The sequence below is a fragment of the Dermacentor andersoni genome, chromosome 2, assembly GCF_023375885.2.
Source record: "Dermacentor andersoni chromosome 2, qqDerAnde1_hic_scaffold, whole genome shotgun sequence".
In the NCBI taxonomy this organism is placed as follows: Eukaryota; Metazoa; Arthropoda; class Arachnida; order Ixodida; family Ixodidae; genus Dermacentor; species Dermacentor andersoni.
The window spans coordinates 183,263,528-183,285,338 of NC_092815.1; the positions used below are offsets into that span (position 1 = coordinate 183,263,528).

At 41.6% G+C, this 21,811-nt stretch overlaps 1 protein-coding gene across 1 annotated transcript in view; it reads left to right on the top strand.

Annotated features, from left to right (window-relative positions):
* Positions 1-19,270, top strand: part of LOC126540349 (uncharacterized) — a 79,005-nt gene extending 59,735 nt beyond the window's left edge. The window contains exons 13-19 of the mRNA XM_050187147.3: positions 3,855-4,025; positions 9,502-9,659; positions 12,187-12,289; positions 13,701-13,739; positions 14,813-14,905; positions 15,805-15,852; positions 18,854-19,270. Of these exons, the coding sequence (XP_050043104.1) occupies positions 3,855-4,025; positions 9,502-9,659; positions 12,187-12,289; positions 13,701-13,739; positions 14,813-14,905; positions 15,805-15,852; positions 18,854-18,945 (704 nt within the window). The 3' untranslated portion in view covers positions 18,946-19,270. The remainder of the gene's footprint in view (positions 1-3,854; positions 4,026-9,501; positions 9,660-12,186; positions 12,290-13,700; positions 13,740-14,812; positions 14,906-15,804; positions 15,853-18,853) is intronic.
* Positions 19,271-21,811: the final 2,541 nt, after the last annotated feature.

The following is a 21,811-nucleotide window of genomic DNA, read 5'->3' on the forward strand; positions in this document are numbered from 1 at the left end:
GAAAAAGAAGTGCGGCTCCTTGGCACCCAAAATCCGTGTGATATATAGCATTTGTGCATTCCCACCTCTCTTTTGTTCAATGTATTTCTGCTATCACCTCCGACTCCCTTCTTTTTCCTCTTTACTGTCATTCATTCATTCATTTTAATCACCAGATAGGACCCTTCTCTGTCTTCCTTCTAGCGAAATTGCTCTGTCAGTTGCTCCTGATTTACTAAAAGAGTCGTAGACACCATGAACACTTCTTGGTGTGTTCTTGACGGAGTACTCTGCTAATAATTTCACAAATGCACTTACTTATTCCAGTCGCTTTTTACCACTGGTTCTTCAAATTCCAGCTTCTAATTTCATATTTTGTTTTCATTACGTGCCTCCTGCACAAAAAAAATACACATACAGGAAAGTTTAGCATATGCATGGTACTGTTTGTTCTCGATGATGACCTGCCTTTGTGCTTCTCCACAGTAGGCATTGTGCACCATACCACCTTTGAGGTAACTTCGAGGCAGTCTGATCGAGTATATGATTTAGCTAGTTTTAGTGCGGCTTTTACGATGGCCGCACCACATTTACACATACTATCAGCATACATGGCCTAGCCTACAGGGAAAATTACTGCCCCTTTGTTTTATGAGATGCAAGTGTAAATAAATGAACATAAAGTAAGGCCCAGTGGTTATTTAGATACGTATTTAACTTCTGGCTGTGGTGATGCTTTGAAGTTGCATGACTTTGTTCCCTCAGCTGTTATAAAGCATTTATATATCCAATGAAGTGGCACATTTACTAAAATTGCTATATAGTTATTTATATTTTTCTGTGCGCATTTCCTCACACAATGGGCTGAATCATTATCGTGATGCTCATTTTGTGTCAACAACTGTAGCAGTGACATCTGTAGTCTCCTATGAGTAAGTCTCGAACAATTATCTCCCAAGTCTGCTTATATAAGAGTAGCTAAGTTTTATTGAGATGGAAGCCTTGCAGCAACCTCAAGTTGTTGTTTTTTCCATTCTGGTTCCTTCTTGTCAACTTCTTTTAAAATTTTGGTTTGTTTTGTCATAAGAATGCACTTCAATCAATATATTGGTTAAAGTGCAGCACAGTTATCCGAACATAAAAAGGTGCTTCAGAGGCCACACAGAGGTTATAATTGTTCTGTTCATCACTGAAGGAAATGTTTCGGCCTTATTCCAATACTACAAGTTTGTGTTGAGGGACTGGAGCTGCTGCACAGACAACTTATTCTAAAATTTGTGGTGCATGACTGTTACTGTTAAAGAAACTTGGCATCTGTTCACACAACTTAATCTCTTACACAAAAGGCATTTGCAAATGGCCATTGCCGCGGTGGCCATCTCATTATTGCTCTAACCACTATCATGGAACGGCGACTGCACGAACATCAGCTTATAGCAAGCACTATCATGTTAAAATAGTTATGGAATACATCAAACTTGTTTCAGTGACACCGGTAAACTGCAAGAAAAAGGTGAACATGCAATCCAACTTTTTAATGGCATGGTGACACATGCACCCTGCCCTAGCGGATTAGTCGCAAAACATTTTGAAGGGGTCGCACACACAACCTAACCTCGGAAGCAAGTCCCCTGAAAAAACAAAAGCGCTTGGATGTGGCTCGGATGCATGCTGCTGCAAACACTCCTGCCGTGTACCGCATAGTGTGGTGATGAAAACATGCATAGTGACAACTGCATCTTCACGTTTAAAATAGAATGCGACCCAAGGCTTCGTCTGGACTGCACCCTGAATCACGTAGTAGCCGCATTTGATTGATGGCTAGCAAATGAATCGAAAAACCCCTGTGTTACACTGGGGTGGCACTTCAGAAATATCACATTGCTGACGAAGTCTTCTTGCAGCGTCGGCCCTCTCTTGCTGAGGGCGGCAGCACATGCGTGACTCGCTTAACACTGGGTTGAACGAGACCGATAAGATGTTGACACCAACAATTGGCCATCTATTCAGTACAGTGTGTTGTTGATACCATTGTGTCATACCAGGCCGACAATGAATCAACCGACAAGCAGGAGTTGTCGTAGTGTAATGGGCTCTTTTGTTGACAGCACTGACAAAATCAGCGCTCTGACCATTGTTCGACCGATTTCCATGCGATCGGCAGCCGAACCGACGTGATAGCCGCAGCACTTTCGCTTGGATGTGTAATTAATCACACTCAAGATGAGTCAGAACATGCTTTTGGAGTTGCAATGCACAAACTTCAGCCTTCTCAAGCATGCACATGAAGTTTGAGCTGATGTTGATCATGTTCAGCAAAAATTGGGTACAGCGGAGCTGCTACCGGCATGCCTGAACTGAAAAGTAAGCAGTTAGGCCGAAGGAAACTGCTTTTGTAGTTCAGTTTTGGCCTTAGTGATTGAAATCAACTGTACACATATCACAGAGCATGCACACAATAGAGGGGTAGCTGCAACACAGCGCTGTGCCAACACCCGTAGGCCACCATTCCCGAAGACTGCCAGTCGCATTTGCTACGTAGACGGGTGGGTCTGTACGTGTTGTTATGCAGACACATTTCTTATTCCAGGGATGCACTGTTTACCTCTACGTCAAATGGGAAACAAGTGACAGTGCATTCGGTACACCAGCATAAACAACTGCCTCACTCAGTTAACAATACTGTCAACAATGGCACCTGCATTTTCGCGAGACATTCTTTTTTAAATGGCCTATAAATGAGCGCTTATGTGAGCATAGTTTGCTCTAATAATACTTTATGGAACGAATAACACACATACTGTAAGTATGACGAAGCTAACGAAAAGCGAGAATCAGTAATAATAGTTAAAACACGTTGGCGGGCTATTTGATTAGAATCCATGATAGAGTGTATAAGCGCGACTGAACAAGGATGTAGAAAAAAACAGATACACAGAGACAGCGCTTCACTTTCAACTATAGGTTCTATAGTTGAAAGTGAAGTACTTACACACTCTTATCACAATAGTAATAGCCCATAATATGTGTGTCTGGTTCCCAGTCACCATTGTTTAGCGGTGTCACCCTCATATTGACTCGTCTAAGGGTAAAACAACATGGCTCATGTGCGCAGACATGTATGTTTTGGTATATATTGAGATTATATTATAACAGCCATGCACCGTTTCCACATTATCTGAAGCTAACATCGATCTGTGGCTTTAGATGTTGATGTAAACAAATGCACCACTTTGGTAAATCTGACGCAGAAGGCTGCACTCGAAGGCTTCGTGAATATTCAAAATGTCTAAAGAATGTGTAAAAGGAATACAAAAAGTGAGCTGCAAATAGAGAAATCAGCGATAACAAATTACGAGGCAGCCGTCTGTGGGCAGACGGAACTCGGCGTGCCTTTATCGGCTGCCCTCTAAGCACAACAATGCACTCAGTCCTTCTTACCCAGTAGTTTGTGAGTGCTAAATGGCTTCAAGGAACGACATGATGCCCTGGAGAAGCCAATAATAAGTAATCGTGACCCACACAATGCACAATCAATGCACACTCGACATGGGTCAAGGTATAGAAATCAACAGGCCCTGGCACCCTTCCAAAACATTTCCAATGGCGTGTGGCAAAGGGCAGCTCAGGAAAATGAGAAAGGCAGATTAAACACACTAATTAAATACCAGAAGCACAGGGTACAATGCAACTGCACAAGAATATTACTACAATAACTGAATGTTGCCGTGTTAGTTTTGTTGTTATATTTCCTAGCTGTCCTTGTGTTGTTCAAAAGTGTTTCAACATATTCACGTTCAACGAAGCAGTTAACCAACGAAAACTCATGCCCAGTGAATCTTTGAGTATGATGCCATTCACCGGCTTTTTTTCAGACGTGCCAATTTTCGCCATTGGCCCCAAGGACGTTATTGATGCGCTGAACACTAGATCTGGAGCCTTGACACTGGTGGACATTACCAATGTTCTTTCGGATGAGAATCCTGACATGGAAAGACTGCGTACAGCCCCGGACCTGCTCAATCTTCCAAAGAAAATATGCCGAGGTAAGTGAGCTGCCTTTACTTGTTTTTAATGATTTGAACAGCAAAATCACTCTTTGCTGCTTGAGGAGCAAGGAAGAATATACCACCTCAACTGTTGTTTTCAATGTGACTGCTAAGTTAAGCATATCATGACTCAAAAATGCATTACAAATTACACATGCACCACTGCTTCCTGCAGCTCATCAACTATGATACAGGAATATAGTTCTCTTCTCTAGATTTGACATAGCTGAACAGTTTATCTACAGTGCAGATGACATACAGACAACGGGAACATTTAAGACCAAGTCATCAGGACAAACTCTTCCTTTCCTCATCTCTACGCATTGTGACTCATTGTCTTAACTGACTGTGACAGTGACTAGGGTTAGCCAAACATGGATGAATTAAGCAGCAATTGCATGAAGTGTGTTTCTGTCATGCGACATGGTGTATAGGTACGATCATTTTACAGCATGCAATGACCCTACTTTAATCCATGGTCAAAATGTACAGCTGTGCATATTGCCATTTTTGAGGCGGCACTGAATACAAATCGAATATTGAATATTTTTCAAATAATTTCCAAATACTGAACAACTGTCTTCACTGTTATTATAAAAAGATGTCTACATCTTAGTATTAATAATGTTAGCAAGTTTCTGTCATTACATTGCAAATTATGAAACCTTGTTTATTGAAAGCACAGATGTAGCATCAAAACAAATAGAATGATAGCTTGTTTGCATACCCCTGGATATTGCGAAGAGAGTGAATGATAGTGGTTTAGTCGATAAAGTCTGGCTGCCTGAGCAGCACAGCCTTCTTTACGATGTAACTTACATTTTATGACTATATATTATGGCCACGGGGATTAAATTTATCACACTTTCTCTCCAATTTTATGTTTGATTGAGACCACTTGACGCTTCTGAAATATTCAAGAACTATATGAGAAATATTTGTGTTTATGAATAGCGACTATTTGATTTTAAAACCAAATCAAGTAGGACAGTTAGTAAAGTGAAGCTTTCTTTGCCTCTTCCTTCAACTTTCCCACTGCTGCTGCTGCCGTTGCTGCTGCTGCTGTCTGGCACAGTGCGTCAGGGGGTGGTTCAGAGTGCATGTATACATGACAGGAGCATGGAAAATACGAAACGCGACGTGAGAGACTCGTTTGGACCTTTGTGCTGCATCGAATGTGCACAGTACCCCCTGGAGCTCCCTGGGTATCACCACGTTAGCCTCTTGACAGCTGTAATTATCCGTGACCCCAGGCAAAGGCATCGCAGAAATTGCAGCGCTTACCTTTCTACTAGTGTGCAAGTCCAGAGGGAAGCTAGATAAAATGGTAGAGATGAGGGGGTAGAGGAGGAAGAGAATGGGTATAACTGACGCAGTCACGTAACGAGCGGAGGTGACATGAGAAGGCAAGGAAACGCTACTACTATAGACCCGACTGCAGTTGGGTGCAAAACAGGATAAATTTAATTTCAAGGTACGGTGCGTTTCTGATATTTCTGAAAAATAAATACCATGCAACTTTGTCAAGCAGACAACTTGCACAGGGCACGCAGAAGCAGAGCCACATTAAAGTGCACTGTAGAGTCTAGGCGACACTACGGAAGCAGTCACTCATCAAATCAACACTTCTGTGCCTGCCGCGGTAGCTTTGCGGCTATGGCATCACTCGAGTTTGCAGGTTTGATCGTGATCGTGGCAGCCATATTTCAATGGGGGCAAAATCGAAAACGCTCGGGCACTTTGATTTAGGGACATGTTAAAGAACACCACAGTGTCAAAATTATTCTGGAGTCCACCACTACAGTCTGTCTCATAATCAGATTGTTGTTTTGGCACGTACAGCCCATCATTCGATGAAGTTTAATACGAGGGTTGATCCAGAAATAAGGTTTCCATCAATTTTAGAAATAGACAACATTGTTTATTCTCATGAAAATTTAATCATTGGAAAGATGAAACTTTGCTCTACATAATCACCATCTTTTTCTATGCATTTTTGTAGATAGTGCTCCAATTTCTGTATCCCAATGTTGTAGAACTCTGCCACCAACCCGTTGAAGAAGCGTTTTATCTCTTGTTTGACTTCATCATTGCGCCAGAAGCATTGGACACTCAAATGTTCCTTTAACTTGAAGAACAAGTGATAATCACTAGGCGCGAGGTCTGGACTGTACGGTGGGTGGGACATGTCAGTCCAACCAAAGTTTTTCAACAGTTCCTGGGTTTGATGGGGGACGTGAGGTCGGGCGTTATTGTGAAGCAGCACTACACTGGCTGCCAGTCGTCCTGACCGGCAGTTCTGTATAGCTCGCCTGAGTTTTCTTAGTGTTGCACCATAACTGTCCGAGTTGATTGTTGTCCCACGTTCCATGAAACCAATCAGCAGTATTCCCTTATGATCCCAAAAACAATGGCCATGACTTTGCCAACAGAAGGAGTTTGTTTTAACTTCTTTGCGACTGGTAATTCTGGGTGACGCCACTGTTTGGATTTTGTTTTTTTCATTTCGGGAGTGAAATGAAACACCCACGTTTCGTATCCCGTAACAATAGAGTCCAACAATCCTTCCTTATCTTCTTGACACTTTTGAAGGAACTGGCAAGCACAGTCAAGGCATTTCTCCTTGTGGTTTGATGTCAATAGCCGCAGTACCCATCGAGTACAACACTTGTGATACCCCAATTTTTCAGTCAAAGCTCTTTCCACTGTACCGTAAGAACTCCCAAGAATCTGAGCAACAAGTTCACGGACGATGATCCTCCTGTTTTGAAGCACTTTGCATTGGACCATCTTGATAACCGCCTCCAAAACTGGTGGTCTTCCACTCCATGCACTCTTCATCGTGGAATTCCTTCCAACGGGCACTAAACTCCCTGCACCACTCTTGGATGTGCTAAACGGACATACACTTGTCACCATAGACCTCTGTCAACTGACGATGAATATCCACGGGTGGAGTCCCTATAGCGTGCAAAAAGCAAATTACAGAACGAATCTTGCACTTGGTGGGATCAACAAGAAGAACCTCCGTATCGGATGGTTGCTGAGCCAAGATTGAGCAGCGCAGCAAAGCACGGCCGAGGGGAATAGAGAGTGGGGGAACAGTTGCGTGCAGCAGTGTTGCTGGATTTCGCCTCGCACCTTCCCGTGTGGCTGTATAAGGTTCCTCTTTGGGAAACTTATTTCTGGATCGACCCTCGTATTTATGCCACAATGTGATGTGCCATGTGAGGCAATGAATATGCTCGATCCTCTCAGAGGTTGTAGGTATGGTGCCCAGCAATGCCTCAAGCAAACACCTCCACCTGTGTGATCTGTGTACTATGAAGACAAACAGCAGTGGTACATGCAAGGTAACGCTTAACATCAACATCAATTGACCCCTCTTGTTTTAGACTAAACCTTGAAGAAATTAAACGTTCGCTGTCAACATCACTGCTAATTATCGTCAATCAAAGTAAACAGCACAAAAAACTTTGCTTACATTGATTCTCACAGTGTGTGGGATCCACATAATCTTTTTAGTACTGTTATTCGAAAGTACAGTTCATTATTCGAAAGGTACATATCTTGGCGCATGGCCATGATGCTGAAAATCTGCGCACAGTACATGCTATGGCAGAAGGGAAAGCTTTGTTTTGATTTTGTATTTCCTTCATGGTGACCACAATATTGACATGCCTGAAAGGCAAACCCAACTTATGGAGCCCCCCTCTGGCACAGCACAGTCTGATCTACTGGGTTTAAATATGAATTTTTTCAAGGTAATCATGCATCTCGCTATGTATTCTCACTCAGCTTCGCAATGTTCAAATATTGTTTTATATGGGGAATAGCCTTATTTAAATGGGCTCAGTATAACTATAAGTTTGACTGTGCAAAACATGTATATTCTCATGTAATGATTGCCAAAAAAAGCCAGTACTACACTGTTATGCAAAAAAAAAGGTAGTCATGGAAGACCTAGTAGCCAAAAAGTATAAAAATTAAATCTTCAGATGAACACCAAAAATGAATATTTCATCGAATTCCTTAAATCTAAAAGCTGTAAATAATTATTCCTAACCAGAGGGAAAAACAGCAGAGAACAGAGCAAGAGCAGACCAGTGGTGACCTTTGCAAAATACACATATTTAAGCCTCCTGTCTTCCCATCATTGACACGATCCCGTAACCATTAAAAACAAGTCTTTGCTAACTTTATGACAAGAACCCAGGTAAACATTTATGTTCCATAAATGTTCATAGAATATGACGTTTTAGACATTAAAAACATCCTATAGATATCTAGATTTATCCAAACATTACAAATACATACCATGGTAAATCTAAGTTCCATTCAGATAACGTTGCTGTAATGTTGTAGGGATATCACAGCTGGACATGTGTGATCTCCAATAGATGTTCACTTTAGGCATGCAGAAGTCTATAGAACATTTAGTGGATATATTTAAGTCCATGCTAGTGAGCCATACTTGCAGGTACCAAAGCAGATGTACTATCAAGGACAAATTCAATAGAGTGTTCACAGCAGATGTTCAGTGGCAGAACGCCCACACAGCAGGATGACATACATCATGTGCACACATTAGTGCACATGCCCGTGATGAGAAAGCGCAGCAAACTCATTCTCCTGAACCTCCCGTCTGGCACACTGAGCATACAAGTTAACGAAAGTTTTAAAAGTAAACTGTGTGAGAAAATAGGCAGAGTAAATGTACACATATGAGATAGAGACATGCCTTTCCAACTACAATTTGAAAAAAAAAAAGGAAGAAACATAATTTTGTTGTAAGGAAACTGGAAAAAAAAGGCCTATGTGGTGGGGCAATTATTCATGTGTGGTCTCAAAAAAGTCTTTTTGTCATGTTGTTACAACGCACATTAGACGATACGTGATCGGCTGCACAATACACCATACTCAGGGGCTACCACGTTTCGGAACAAAAATTCTCTGAAAATTTTCAAGCCTTGACTGCGTAACCTCCAGCCTATGATTCCATTTTTTACTTCTGCAAAATTTAGCTACCACATTCAATGTGAATGGCATTTCATGTACCATAAAGTTTGGGGAATTGAAAATTTTCAGAGGTCATGTCACATAAAAGTTTAACTACAAAACTTTAATTATGCCCCCCAACCAATACACCACCTTAACTAAATGTTCAAGAAAACTTAAAATGCAGCCACTCGACATGACATAGCACGTACATCTCTACGACGTCAGTCTGTAATATCCATAGAAAGTCAAATTATAAAGTAGAATGAACCTCACCAAGACATCAGCTACTTGATATTTGCAAATTACATGTTAGTAGGACATCCTTTAGATGTTATGTTGAGATGTGGGTGAGTGGATCACACCTGGATGTTGACAGGATAACGGTGGTTCACTGCGGAATGATGAAAATGACAATACAGGCTTTGTAGTTCTATAAACATAATAAAGCTTTGTCCACTTTCTGGACTAACAGTGCCAGCCGCTCTGCGACACAAACACTGCCAGCCTCAGGGCTCTCGGTGGCAGTCCTCTGCACAGACCAAGTTCCAAGGTGCTGTGACCCCCGGAGCAGTACAGTACTGGTCCTACAGTACTGCCACGTTCTCGGCAAGCAAAAACCTTCAAATCAAGGTGCGACTGTGTGTGCTTCTCTCACCTCAAAGCATTAACTCAAACATTAATCATGTTGGCCAAGTCCATTACGCTTATCATTACTCCCATTACCTTAGCATTACTTAGCATTACCTCCCACGCCTCACTTACAGTGTTCTCATGCTGATGTGTATTCAAGGTGCATGTAGGAAAATTTGCTACAAGGTGTGTCATATATTATGCACTCCATTAATGAGAACGATAACCTTAATGTTAACCCTTGAAACTCCAAGCTTGACCTGTACTTGTGTTGCCGGTTTGTCCTAATATGCCAAGCGTGAATCATACTCAACGATGGCTACTTTTCTTAGCTCTGCAATGCAGTAACGAGTTGTGTGTGCCAGCACAATTTCAGTGATAACTGCTGGCTTTTGAAACTCTAGTAGTTTACATTTGCTTAGATGTGATGAGTGTAGATAATAATATTATTGCAGACTTCCATTCTGGACATCTTGCTCAAAGTTTCTATGAATGCAAGAAATAAAACCCAAATAATTCATTTTTTTTTATGAGCATTATGTGCAAAAAAAAGTAAGACAGTTTAGAAAATTGTATGCTCTTTTCCAGAAAGGCCTTAATGACATTTTAAGAAAATGTTTACTTATAATGCATAAGTGCTACGTCAGAAAGCCCTGTTATGTAACTTTTTTTTTATTGTTTCAGTGAGTATATACATTGGCACCTTAAAGGGGCGGGCCCTGCACCACCCTTCGGGCTTGGTGAAATAACATAGTCCACGGGTAACATACGCAGTGTGAACATCTCAGCCAAGTTTTGCTGTTGTACATGGTGCATGGAGCTCGCAACCAGAGTGCAAAGTCACCTTTCTCTTAAGTGCTCTCTTTTCAACAGAAGCCTGCTGCTCATTCTCTTCTGGATGCTTTATTTCATAATAAGGCGAATTCCCATATGCGGCTGCTATTGGTAGCTGCGGTCCACTACGTAGCATAGATACTGCGGCCGCCGCGGAGTGCCATACAAAGTCCACTGGCTAAGTGCACTGCAGCTCGCTAAGGACAACTGTATTCGGCTTAAGTTTAGCATGTCATAGGCACCAAAATCGGAAGTCGTGACATCTATGTTAACATCCAAACTGATATTTGAACTGTGCGCCACAGTGACATTTAGAAGGTGGAGCCTTGTGGGCATGCCCACTCCACCATAGCCTTTGCAGTGCAAGGCATTGAAGAAGGAATGGATGCACAGCAGAGATTGTGCTTGATTGCCAATAACTACCCTTCTGCTGAATGCAGTGAAGTACTGTTTGCGGCGAAGTATTTCTGAAATAGCCTAGTTTCACTTCAAATGCCTTTCTCCACATCGATAAAAAGTGGTTCAGGGCCTCATTAAGCAGGTTTTGCTGTTTCAAGTAGTTTAATAAAACCTGTCTTGGTGCTGTACATAATGGCGATCTGTGATGGATGTTTCAGCTTTTTCAGTCCTCTGCCTGCCTCAATTTTTATGATGTTCATCATGAGCATGCCATGTTGTTCACAAAGCTCATAAAAAGAAGTTCATGTAACTAATGTTCAGCTACCAATGGCACAATCATGCACTTGTATGCGAGCATTGCACCATCTCCTTCTCAAGCTCTCTTTATATTTCTGAACAACAAATCAGCACAAAAGGAAGGAGAGTTCTAGGTGCTTACATTTGTAAGTGATGATTGTTTTGTAAGTGATAGTTGTTTTCGGGTATACAAATTACAAGCACCATTTTGAACAGGGCACTTAAAACAACACATTATGTAGCCCATGTGAGCAGCTTTCCATGCACATGACAGTGCTAAGGCCATGTTCAAGGTTTACAGGACACACAACCACTATAGCCAAGCAATGATACATACACATTACTTTTTGTTGTTTTTGGCATGAGTGTGCTTGTGTGCTAGATAATAAATATCCGTCACCGACTGCTTTTAGGAAGTTACTATGATTGAAAAACAAGATTTACTAGCCTATTACTTGTATTCATAGTGGTGTTCTGCAGGCTTTAATGAAAATATTAAGTAAAGCCAGCACACAGCCAAAGAGTAAACACAGTCTAATATATATTCGTCGTACTATATCTTTTTCTAAGATTTAACCACTCCACAATTATCGGGATAGAAGAGCCCAGGAAGAAAATATGTACAACAATGCTTTAGACCTAGGCATTTTGACTAGCTATCATGGGAAGGACAAAAGTGTACTCATAGATTCAAATAAATATGGTATATAAGGATGCTTCTCTTTATTGCATCCTGTTTGCAAAATTCTGGTCTATGCGTGCAGTCATCTTGCAATAAAAAATTTTGCCAAGTTCATATGCCTACTTGCAGGCTATATTCAGGCTCGCAAGTCGAAGAGAGTGGCTCTAACTTGTGCACAGCCACGTTTCCTCTGTTCGAGTCATCCTCTTAGGAACACATTTTGTTGTGCTCACACAGTCTAAACAGACAAGGAATGCATAAATGCCAATGCTAAGAACCCAGCAGTTCCATGCCAAACAATATCCATTATTTCAGTTCACTACTAATGACCAGGGCAACCTCAAGGTCTGCGACGTCACTGGTCGTGTTATCGGTGACAGCCTCGCAGGTTTGAGATGCTACGAAACCAACGCACAGTGTAAGTAAGCCCTCCCGCTGTTTTCAAGTTGGAAGGCTTTCAAGAAAATAGATTCCCTTGTTTCCAAACATTTGTTTATCCTCAAAGGTCACAGCGCAATGATGTGCATGCATTAAAACAGTTTCTTGAAAAATATGAAATTGCAGAAAATTATACCTTATTAGACCTTTCAGGTTAGTTGAAAGCATGTCACTATTTCCAGTTTCATACATAGCAGGCAATGCTACAAAGGCTAGAGAGACTTTTCTTATTGCTTTCATTCACAACCCCCAAAAAAAGTGTGTCACGTATGTGAGAAAGATATAGGTATGTGCATCGTGTAATTCTACATATCATTAGGTCTCATTCTTTCAATATGACATGCTTGCTACATGGAAGGTGTCGCAGACCTGAACCTATTCCTACCAGTCAAATGAAATGGCATGTTTCTGTGACCAGTGGGTTTGCGACCAAAACATAGCATGTCACATACTGGAGGCACAAAGCTGAACATAAAATACTCGACGGGATGTAGCCTTATATTAACAGGCTATATTTGTAAAATATGAGGTATTTATTCCATAGAAAGCATTGCAGGTCAAAACTGATTGCAGTGTGGAACACACAGAGTGAGACTTATGTGACCGCACTAATTGCATAGCTTCCATAGCATTGTCTACTAAGTATGAAATAGAATAATTTAGTAGAGTTCCAACGTTGTACATGTTGTGTGCGTGCATTCTTTTATGCTGAATATTTTCAGAAAGCTATAATACTTGTTCATCCATCTGACAACATAAGGCATAAGCTAAAGTCAAGCAAAAGTGTAATATAACACAGATGCAGATTGCTGGCATTCAAGCCACTCATGCAAAGCAAAATTGCATCAGATGGAGCTGCATATATTTTCTAGTATGCTTGTTATAAAGAAAAAAAACTGCGATATAGAATGTGTAAATCAATTCATTAAAAAAGCAAATGTGTTTGAAATTATTCATTGTAGCAGTTAGCACTATACATATAAAAAATTAAAATGCAGTATGCTGTTAATTCATTCCACTTCATTACATTGATCATTTCAGATAGTAACAACATTCATTGTAAATTTGTTAAGCTATGTAGTGTTGCAGGATCACATGTTTCTGAAATTGAATCTGGCGACAGACTCCTGCATGTCCAAGTGTATACGCAGACGGTGCTTTATGACCTTACAATAGTAATAATACAATACAATAATGTGGCCCAAATTCTAAAAAGTTCCTTTCCACAATATTTGCCACCTTACAAGTGAACTGGAAGCAATTCATCATTGCTGTGTGTGATACGATATACTCAGTGACTTATTTATCGAAGTCGAAAAAAAAATGTGTGCTCATTCGGTTTCATTTGGTTTCCTAATGCACTCGATTTCTTCTTGTTTTTCTCTACCCAGTTAAGACATTGTCGTTCAACTACACAAGGCCATGCAAAAGTAAGTGTATGCTCAGCACACATTTTTATGTCAGTGATTAAAGTTGCAGTGCCGACTCTTTCTCTATTAATAGTACTATTATCAATTCTGGCCTTTACGGTATAGAGTACACAATGACAATCTGCTGGGTGTTTTTCATGATGAGTTGAAGATTAAATCAGTAATGTGGCAATGATATTGTGACAGATTCATCAAATCTTCTCACAGCTATAACAATAATGTTATGCATCTCAAAGTTACCCACAGTTGAACAAGTAAATCAAACCAAGCTTGTGGCAGCTTGAAGAACTGGCCAGATAATTATAAATACTATGCATATTTGTGTCGAAAGTGTCATTCTCTCCAGCTTTCATGACAGAAATGTGTGAAAACATTTTTGATACCAGTCAGTACCATGCCCACAGTGCTTATTTGCCTACTGTGATGGCCACACATTTAGGGTTTTGTTGTAAATTACACTGTCTGATCGATTTCATGCTGCGATTTTGCAAGTATACAGCAATGAATACTTTCTATTCCATAGCATAAAATTGGTCAGATTGATTGGCCAGGCTTCACACATTCCGATCGGGAAGGCTCTAGGGAGAAAGGTAACCCACAAGGATGCAACAGCTTGTCTTCATAATGGGAGCGCATCATATCCAATACGATTCTCTACAAAACTGCGGAGAAATGCAGATGTCAACCATGAATAGTGCTCTTTGCCCTCCTAATAGCGATGACGTCAGTACTGGTTCTTGCATCTTTTAGTGTCACCTGTGGTTAACAGAAGGCAACAGACTCTGCCAAAAATGAAACACACGTAGACAGGCTTGCTTCAGTAGGAACGAGCGATCAAATCAGCTAGGTGCAGAGAGCTGCCTACAAAAGTTATTTGTATATTTATTCAACAGTCAACATTTCAGAGGCAACAAGCATCAGCGATGGCTTAGAATGTTGGCTGCTGAAAACAATTGCAAGCTTCTAGGTAGTGCAAAACTGTGCATAGATAAGGTATGTTTTTACCACACTGCGGCGCAAAAGTCTACATACGCTGTACCTAAGCATTTCCTTGCCCCCATATCACATTGCAGAAGGACCTCTGAGCTGCTCTCCATTGACGTACGCTGTGATCGGAAAGGATGAGAATGTTCCACAGATCAACTTTGACGCATCCACCTGCGAAGGTATGCAAAGAAACTTCCAAATGCGGTGAATCTGTGCAGTGGGCACTGTTTGATATTTTCTGCCTCACTCATGGTGTCGTATATGAGTGTTAAAAGACCACAGAATTGTAGCCCCGAGTCCCTAGCTTTACTGCAAGTGTGAAAGCATAGAAGGACTATGTGGCTTTGCTATCCTGTGCAAGTTGAGCAAAGCCGGTGAGCAAACAAAACAAATGCATAAATAAACAAAAAAGAATAACAAATATATTCGATGCATTGTTGCCAATAGTAAAGTCATTGTCATGCATCGTGGTCCCTCTGTAAGCGCCAGCAATTGTGTAAGTCATACTGCCCTGTCAAATGAAGTCTACTGTGGCTAACCAGTTAACCGACTGACTATTGAAGAAATTGCCTACTGTCTTATCTTTTTTCACTAATGTAATACAGCATTGTCATGGCCATTCAGGAGAAAAGGTTTTGTGCTCCAGAGGATTATGAAAAACCCGCCATGGTGGCGTAGTGGCCTTGCAATTGTACTGCTTAGCCCAAGAATGCAGGATCAAATCCTGACTGCGGCGGCCGCATTTCGATGGAGGTGAAGTGCAAAAATGCCTGCTGCTGTGTATTGGGCGGATGTTGAAGAACCTCAGGTGGTCAAAATTAATCCGAAGCCCTCCACTACGGCGTGCCTCATAATCATATGGTGGTTTGGGCACATAAAACCAAATAATTTAATTTTTAGGATTATGAAAACATAATCAATGATGAGAGGCCCAGCCAGTGGCTGTACCTTCGTACACTAACACAGAGAGCTATCTTCTGTCTACAACGCATCATTGCTCATATAAGTTTTCAGAGCTTCCCTGGTACTATGATCCATAGATCCATGATGAACATGATTTTTCCCATTCCTTGTGCAGGTTTTTGCAGGAACCCCCAGCAAATCAAATTTGAAGTTGAACACGAGGGTGAGTTTGTCACTAGCACCACTGTGGTTTTTGGATGCCGAGGGTGGAAACAGAGACACAGCTTGGTTGCCTTCCTGCTTTCTTCAATGCACACTCGCTTAGTGTGTGCTTGCACATGTCACACTCCCGACTGGTGACAGAAAGGTCTTTGTGCCTGCCTTGCAACCTTGCAGCACCTGAAGGCCATAAAAAATAGTTAATTAATACTCCGAGTTGCTCAAGATTAGAGTAAACAACACTGAGCTGTCTGCATTCACATGCCATACATCTGCATTTTTTAAGGCTTGAAATAAGTTAACTGGAACATCGTGCATATGGTCCAAATCACGGATTTAACACTGGTAAACATCCCTTTATGGATGAAATAAGCGTAACAAATTAGATATTTATTAAATGCTTTCTTTCATAGCCAAACCTGTTGTGCCTAAGTGTTACATAATGAAAGTAAGACAGTAGAAAGGGAAAACTAAGGCAAATATGTGCATGCCTATTTTCTTCTCTTGCAAGTCTTTCCATGCATCCCATATTTTGTTCCTTGTCTTTTGGCAAACCCACCATACCAAAAGGGTAGATGTTTGGGCCAGTTCATAAATAATTAATATGGTTAAACTAGCGTGGAACATGTGGGAAGGAAAGAAAGACATGGACAACACAAGCACTAACTTACATGTTTACCTTGTTCTTTGTTATTTTTTGTGTCATTTTAAGCTCGTGTTTTATCAGCATCTACCGCTAAAATTTTAGTGATTGTGGTTGTTTTTTGTGTATGCCCAATGGTATGCCGGGGGGGAGGAGGGGGAATAGCTTGCTTATAATTTCAGTTGCGAGTTAACCTTATGTTGTCCTCGCCTTTCTTTCCATCCCTTGTGTTTTGCGCTGGTTCAACGTTTTTAGTCAACCGTGCCAAGTCAGTGCCTTGCCACAAAACCATGCTGCTCTGCAATGAAGTAATCATTGGTTATGTTGACTGAAACTTGCTACTAGAGTGACAAAATGCAGGCTGAAAAAAAAAGAAAGCATGGGTCTACGTGTTGTTCGGCATGCCCTTTATCGCTCTAGTAACACATTTCAGTCAACACGTACAACAGCCTCGCTTCAACTTTACCTCTTCTAAATTCGGCACTGCATTGATCAGCGCCTAAAGCCACTGCACAATTATGTTGCCTGTGGCAGGGAAGATAGGCATCAGCATTGTGCAAATGAAATATTGGTAACTTCCCATTGCAAAAGCGATTACTAGTGTGCTTTTTTCGTCTTTCCTTTAAAAGGGGGATGTGGGGCTAAAATCACAATTCAGAAATACATATTTTCTAATTTTGTGTTTGGATTTCTAAGCATATAAACGAACTCGTTGCCAAATTGGTTAAGTATTATCAGCACGATAGAAGAGAAGAAAGTCAGCTTTTTTACCCGGCAATCACATGCATTTTGGCATGTTTTGAGATCCTTGAATAGATTTTTCTCGGTTTGCACTTTCTGATCAGTTGATATAGATATCTGGATCCCTGTAACAACAACAACAACAACAACAACAACAAAGCTTAATTTTGAAGTGATGCGAAGAAGAAGGCATAAAATTGCAAGCAGCTGGTTCTATCCTGTAATGTGGGGTGAACACATTTATATAAAACATATTATAAGCCTTATTAATTTTTTAAGTGTAAGTTTTTCTACGGTGGCACACTCATTTCTTCAAATACACATACACAGCTGATTTTGTATTTGTGATAGGGCAATCAAATTTACTACATGTTTAAACAAGAAGAGAAGGCTTTGTGCCAAATTTCGTTAGGTTGGCAAGCCATTTAAAAGGTTGACCTTTCATAACACCAATGTGTCACATGACTAGCTCCAGTGAAACTACACTTCATGTGTACAAGCAGAAGCTATAGAATAAAACTTGCACATTACAATACTGGGTACAAAACCTGTACTGCACCTTGCAGAACTTGATGCATTATGTGCTCCACATTTCCATACTTCCTTAACAAAAATATTTGAAAGAAATCCCCAGAGGATTGACAAAAAAGCTGCACATGACAGTGTGCATACCAGGCTAGCCTATTGCGTGTTACATGTTTACATTCATGTCGTGGCCAATTTATTTGAGAGAGACAATAGTCAGTCAACATTTTACGCAATTTGTAAAATGTTCTAGAGTTTTTTCAGACACTGCACATTCTCTGGATAGTGTATACATACCCGTAGTTGCATAAGTACCTCAGCTATTTGTTGTTCCACTCAGTTTATAGACGAAATGAAACCAGTATTTTCAATGCAGCAATTTTCATTGGTTTAAGCTGAAATCGTCCTTAGAAATTCTCTGGTAGAGACCAGCTGTGCCCAAACTAGAAGAAAAGAGATTCTAGGAAGTCCTACAGGAGATGTAAAGTGCAAGGTAAACAAATACTAGATTTTTACAAGCCAGCTAAAGACTATAAAAAGAAAACATTCATAATTCCAAGGAGAGTGCTCTGGCCTTTGTTCTGTTGTTTAGTCATCCCCCTTTGAGCCACTTTTTTTCAAGATGAAGTTGTATTAACAAAGCCACTAAGTCGATTGCTTTACTTCTGAAGTTAGTGCTCTGTGCTTGAGGACAAAGTGCTAGAGGTAAAAGCATGACAATGTAGTTATTTGCCACAGCTGCACTTAAGCCAGAGAAACCACTGACCATAGTTTTAAACACTGCAATGCCCTTGAGTCCCATATAGTAGAAGAAGCAGGCACATAAATCTCGGAAGATATGGTAATTGAAAAGTAGCCGCAGAAAGGTTGTTAGGCACAACATATATAACATCAAGCTGGAGGATTGGTAGAGAAAGGTGATAACAGATCTTGTAAGAGGCATGATGAAAACATAGGTCACATGAATATCCCCTCAAAGCAAGACAACACCTTTATCCATACAACCAACTGTCCACCTACCTATGTCACAATGTGGAGTATGGAGGACTGTGGATGTTATTTCCATACTGGTCTTATACCATGGTCTTGTTTGCAGGAATGTACTGTGCTGGAGTTCTGTCGGCAATTTTCTCGCCTTACGTGCTGCTTCTCACGGCCCTAACGTTGCTGCGACACTGGGCAAGTTAGCAACTTCCATTCAAACCTCGTGCACTCTTGTTGAGAGCACAAAGATGTGGCCAGGAGTGCACCGTCGCCATCATCGAACTGCCTGCCCTGTTTGAGCAGCGAAGTGTCATCATCCTCTATGCTTTCATGTGTGTGGCCTGCACACGCCTTGTACAGCTACAACATGAAGGCATAGAGAATCCAATCAAGGTTGTTTTTAGGCAGAGCACCATCATTGAAGACAATTGCTCACTCTTTACCTTCGCACATCACTCTATTAAATGTGCATCCCATCTGCACTGACAATGAATGCTAAATAAAAAAAAATTTTGTGAGAGAAGTGCTACATTGGGCATGATCTACTTGTGACAGAAAGGAACATCCTACTGACTTAGAGCACAAAGGCTCAATTCATGAAGCTTTCTATTTGTAAAAGCTTCATTGCTGGCTGGCCAGCTTCACTAATAAGTATGTAATAATAGATTCACTATCACAATAGGCCAACACCTCTTCTTTTGAACCACTCCCAAGTGTGTAAAAACTGCTTTCTAATACATGGAGTCGAGTGTATTTGTACGTTTCTGTCCGTTAAAGATTTTTTCTGCTGAATGACCATGACAAGCCTCACCCAACTCCATTTTGGTTTATCAAGATTAGATTCTAGAAGACGGGCCTCGTGCACATGTACAGCACGTAAATTACACTTTGACTCCATTGTCAAACCCACTGTACAAGGATGTTCATGTGCAGGCATCGCCACACACATTGGAAGTTACTATATGCCTCGTCCATTGACATCGGAACACTATTACTCCTTGACACCACACACCACCTTTCAGGCGAGTCGCACACATTTCATTGCATTCTGCATGCCACATGTCTATGGCAGTGGCACCAGAACATGAAGCTGCCAGGACTTTGTGGTTTCTGGAGAATAAAAAATGCTGCTTTAGCACAGTGCTAACTGTATTGCTATCACTGTCGTAGCTTTGTGGACACTTCTAAATTGTGCAGCACATGCCAGGTGCACCTGCGAACAAAGTTTAGAGGCCAATGGTGCTACAAATAATATATATATATATATATACTTTTTTTGCTTCACAGCCTGTGCGTCCTGGTTGAGACCAAGTGCTATAGCTTACTTGTGCGTGTTCAGCCAATGCAATGTATTGAAGCCATCCAGCCTTGCAAACCTGAGCTAGAAAAAATTTTACCCGTTTTGCTAATGCTGTGGGTCTCCTCTAACTTTTGCTCACTAGTGTACATGCTCTTTGATTAGATCACAAGTGTAAAGCTGACGGGTTGTGGGATAGGCAAAGGCAATACAATTCTGCCATGCATGAATACACTATACTTGCAAAGGTGTTTATTAGTCACCATTATTTGGGCCCACCGTCAGAGCAGGGCACGGACTCCCAGCACGAGCGGCGTTCCCCAAGCAAAAGTGCTAGAGAAATTGACCCACTAGAAAGTGTTGGAGAGGATGGCCCACTATAGTGTTCCTCTTCTTTGCTACAATTACCCCCGGGAACAAAATGGGGGCCGTTCGGTGACCTAACAGCTCTTCACTATGAATGGATCATAGTACGGTTGGAGGCACTCAACGTTGCCAATGTCTCGTCCATGATGGCGCATGTCCAAAGACTGTTCAATGGGTTTGCTCATGTAGTTGATGGGGAATGCATGTTCAATGATATGGTAGGGCCCTTCATACTTGGGCAGTAGTTGTGAAGAGAGACCAGGTACAGCGGTAGGAACCGAGAGCCACACAAGCGCTCCAGAAAAGAAGGTGGACACAGAAGTGGCGGCCCCGAGAGTGAGTTCTGGTGCTTTTAGTCGTTGGAGGCAAAGGCCTCTGTGTGATCACAGCACTCATCAGCATGTCCTGCCATGGCAGAAACGGGCGCACATTCAGATGTATCCGGCCAGTATGGTACAATTGTATCGATGGAGTGCGATGGGTGCCTACTGTACAGTATGAAAAAGGGCGAAAAGCTGGTGTTGCTCTGAGTAGCGGTATTGTATGTGTAAGTTACGGAAGGCAGAATGACGTCCCAATTTGTATGGTTGGAGGCAACGTACAAGACACATGGCAAGCATGTCGTTGAACGTACGGTTGGAGCGTTCTTTAAGACCATTGGTTTGAGGATGGTACACAGTAGTTGTACGATGAACAACGTGGCACCGTTTAAGAATGGCTTCAACTGCTTCAGACAGGAAGACTCATTCGCAATCACTGAGCAGTTCCTGAGATGGCCCATAATGCAGGATGAATTGACGAAGCAGGAAGGAGGCAACATTGGGTGCTGTAGCTGCTGGGAGGGTGGCAGTTTCAGCGTATCTTGTGAGGTGGTCAACTGCCACAAAGGCCCAGCAGTTTCCAGCCGATGTCAGGAGAAGGGGCCCATACAAATTGATGCCAACGGGCCTACACCATGGGGTAGGGCAATCTAAAGGTTGCAAAATGGCTGGCAATAGGAGGGATGAAGATCTCTGGTGCTGACAATTGGGGAGAGAGCGAACAAACTTCTGGATGTAGCTGTACATCCCTTGCCAGTAGTACCGCTGTCAAAGGCACTGGTACATTTTGAAAACTGTGCTTATTTTGAAACGCTGACTGTGAGGTACTACCAACAGCCATTGATGCCTGTTGGGGTTATAATTGCGTCGGTGAAGCAGGTTGTCACAAATGGCGAGCTTGACGACGAAATGTGGGAGTGGTTGGTTGTGCTGATGAACCAGAAAGCAAGTCTAAAAGGGAGCGTAAGTCCAATGGTCCTTACGCTGCTCAGAAGCAGTGGTAATGTAGAGTGAAAAACAGCAAACTGGGATAGTGAGCAGCAGGCATTGTCGTCAGGTAAGGGACCGCGCGAGAGAGCATCGGCGT